This window comes from Arachis hypogaea, chromosome 5 (genome assembly GCF_003086295.3).
Source record: "Arachis hypogaea cultivar Tifrunner chromosome 5, arahy.Tifrunner.gnm2.J5K5, whole genome shotgun sequence".
Taxonomy (NCBI): Eukaryota; Viridiplantae; Streptophyta; class Magnoliopsida; order Fabales; family Fabaceae; genus Arachis; species Arachis hypogaea.
The window spans coordinates 98652566-98655374 of NC_092040.1; the positions used below are offsets into that span (position 1 = coordinate 98652566).

A 2809-nucleotide genomic window follows, 5' to 3' on the forward strand; every position below is an offset into this window, starting at 1 on the left:
TTGTTGAGGTTTGTATAGTCCACACACATCCTCCACTTACCATTGTTTTTCTTTACCATTACCACATTGGCTAACCAGGTGGAGTATCTGAGCTCCTTAATGAAACCAGCGGTTAGTAATTTCTGGGTTTCTTCCAGGGAGGCCATCCTTTTGTCCCTGCCGAGGTGCCTTTTCTTCTGAGCGATAGGGCGCATTGACGGGTTGATGGCTAGTTTGTGGCAGATGACGTTTGAGTCTATTCCTGGCATGTCTGCTGGTGTCCAAGCGAATAGATCAACGTTTTGTCTCAAAAGTTTGACCATCTGAGTTCGTTCTTCCTCCTTCAGTGCATTGCCGAGGTATGTGTACTTGTCTTCGTTGCTTGTTAATTGAACTTTAGTGAGGTCGTCAATTGGCATTAGTTTTTCTTGATGGTTGGTCCTCGGATCCAAATCTGCCAGGGGGTAGTTGTTCCGAGTTATACACTGCCTGGACATATTGTTGGCCGGATTGTTTTGGTTAATCGCCCTTTAGGCTGGTGTTATAGCACTGTCTGGCCTCCTTTTGGTCTCCATGGATAGTCACAACTTTGTTATCCAACGACAGAAACTTGACACACAAATGCACAATAGAAACAACAGCGTTGAATGCGTTCAATGATGGTATGCTTAGGATGATATTATATGGGATTTTGTAGTCCACCACAAGATATTGTATTTTTAAAGTTCTGCTGTTAGGGTAGTCTCCAAAGGTGGTTTGTAACCAGATATAACCTTGGATAGAAACTCGCTCACCTGAGAAACCTACCAATTCTCCGGATGATGGTTGGAGGACTTTGTCGCTCATGTTCATCTTTTGGAAGGTTGAGTAGAACATCACGTCGGCGCTGCTCCCTGGGTCCATCAGGATCTTTTTTACTACAGGTTCTTCGACTTGTGCCGTGATGACTACGGGGTCGTCTAAATTTCGGTCAGCAGCCTTATAGTCCTCCGGGCTGAATGAGATTTTCGGTTTGTCTTTGTCGGCAGGTTGGGATATGGTTGAATCTGTCATGGTCATTATAGCTCGGTATGACCTTTTTCTTGCCGAGTTTGTGCATCCTCCACCTGTAAAACTACCAGAAATGCAATTTATTATTCTGCGGGGTGGGTTGTTATCATTTTCTACCTTTTTTCCTTTGTCCCGGGAGTTATTGGTTGATTTGTGTTGTTGGCCGAGGTCTTCGGCGCTTCTCCTTCGTCCTCAAGCGTCGATGTATTTGTCTAATAGTCCTTGGCGCGCCAGTTTTTCAAGGACGTCTTTTGCGATTACACAGTTATCCGTGGTGTGGCCGTATTTTTGGTGGAAAGCACAATACTTGGATCTGTCCACGTGTCTCTGGTCCTGGTATGTACCAGCTCTATTTGGGGGTTTGATGAGTTTGGAGTGTAGTATGTCTTTTACAATGTTCTCTCTTTTTGTGTTGAAGGGAGTGTAACTGTTAAATTTAGGAGTTAGTCTGAACGGTCTCTGGTCTGTCCTGCCGGCTGAGTGTCTATTTCGTCTTTCTTCCTCCTTGTTTGGAGTAGGCTTTACTTCTATTCGCAGTGCTCGAAATTCTTCAACCTCGATTTGAGTCGTTGCTTTCTCTCGGAATTCGGCTAGGGTCTTGGATTTCGCTATTACTATGGACTCCTGGAACTTCCCTGGCCGGAGGCCACTTTTCAGGGTATGGAGATGAACCTCGGGATTTAGGTTGGGTATCTCGTTGGTTGCTTCTGCAAACCTGGTCATGTAGTCTTTTAGGCTCTCGTTCGGCCCTTGTTTGATTGTACTTAGATAATTGGAGTTGTGGACATAAATCTTTGACGCGGCAAAGTGATTGACGAACTGATCGGCCAGCTCATCAAAGTTTGAGATGGAACCCTCAGGTAAGTTGGAGAACCAGATGAGCACGATCCCGTCGAGAAAGGTAGGAAAAGTTCGGCACAGGATGGGGTCAGACTCTTTATTCATGAACATCATGCCATAAAATTTGGTGACGTGGACATTTGGGTCTCCTATTCCTTGGTAGGGTTTTAGGGTTGAAGGCAGTGTGAGATTTTCGGGCATTTTGAAGCTCATCACTTCTTTTGTGAAATGGTTGGTTCTTTTGATGGTTGTTTTCGTGGTTTTGGGGATGGTTTGCTTGGTTTCCGAAGTATGTTCATCGTTGTCTCCCTTGTGTTCAGTACCCTTGTGCTCCCCCTTGGTACGATCGTGCTCCATCTGTCGCAAGAGTTTGGCCATCCTCTGATTCTCGGCCCTCAGGGCCTCATTGATCGCCAAAATTTCTGCCTGGTTGATGTCGGAGGGAGCGTGACTTGTTCATCCGCCATATCTTACGCCCTGCAAAAAGGAGATGAAAAGATACGCAGAATAAGAAGGAAAATGGGGTTAAAGATAACTCGGAATGCCCCACGGTCGGCGCCAAATGTTCATATGTGAAAATGAACTCCGAGGTATAGCTCGTTCTCGTGATACTCGAACTGGCTTTTCTTGGAGCAATGACTGTGGAACTTCGTCTTCTCGAGGGGAGGCGATGTTGGGTACCTGAAAAGGGACTCCAACGCCCAAATAAATATGAGTATGAGAGATTTTATAAGAAAACTAGAGTGAATTGCGTACCTACAACTGAGTGAGCAATTCGCATATAATGGGGTTTGTTGAGGATGGTTATGCGCATTTGTTTGTTACCGGATTGAATGGGATCTTCGTTGGTGGCCTCACTTTCGGGATTGAGGAGAGATTTGAGGAGAGGTTACACGTTGACTCAGTTCCGAGTTTATTGCTATTTGATTTGATTTACCCT

General features: G+C 45.3%; 2 protein-coding genes across 2 annotated transcripts; both read right to left on the bottom strand.

Moving 5' to 3' along the window:
* Positions 1-498: 498 nt before the first annotated feature.
* On the bottom strand, positions 499-1032 carry LOC140173249 (uncharacterized). The gene has a single exon (XM_072196047.1). It carries the CDS (start codon positions 1030-1032, stop codon positions 499-501), a length of 534 nt encoding a protein of 177 aa, XP_072052148.1.
* A 189-nt stretch (positions 1033-1221) lies between these two features.
* Positions 1222-2226, bottom strand: LOC112803839 (uncharacterized). Its single transcript, XM_025847297.1, has one exon. It carries the CDS (start codon positions 2224-2226, stop codon positions 1222-1224), a length of 1005 nt encoding a protein of 334 aa, XP_025703082.1.
* Between the last annotated feature and the right edge of the window lie 583 nt (positions 2227-2809).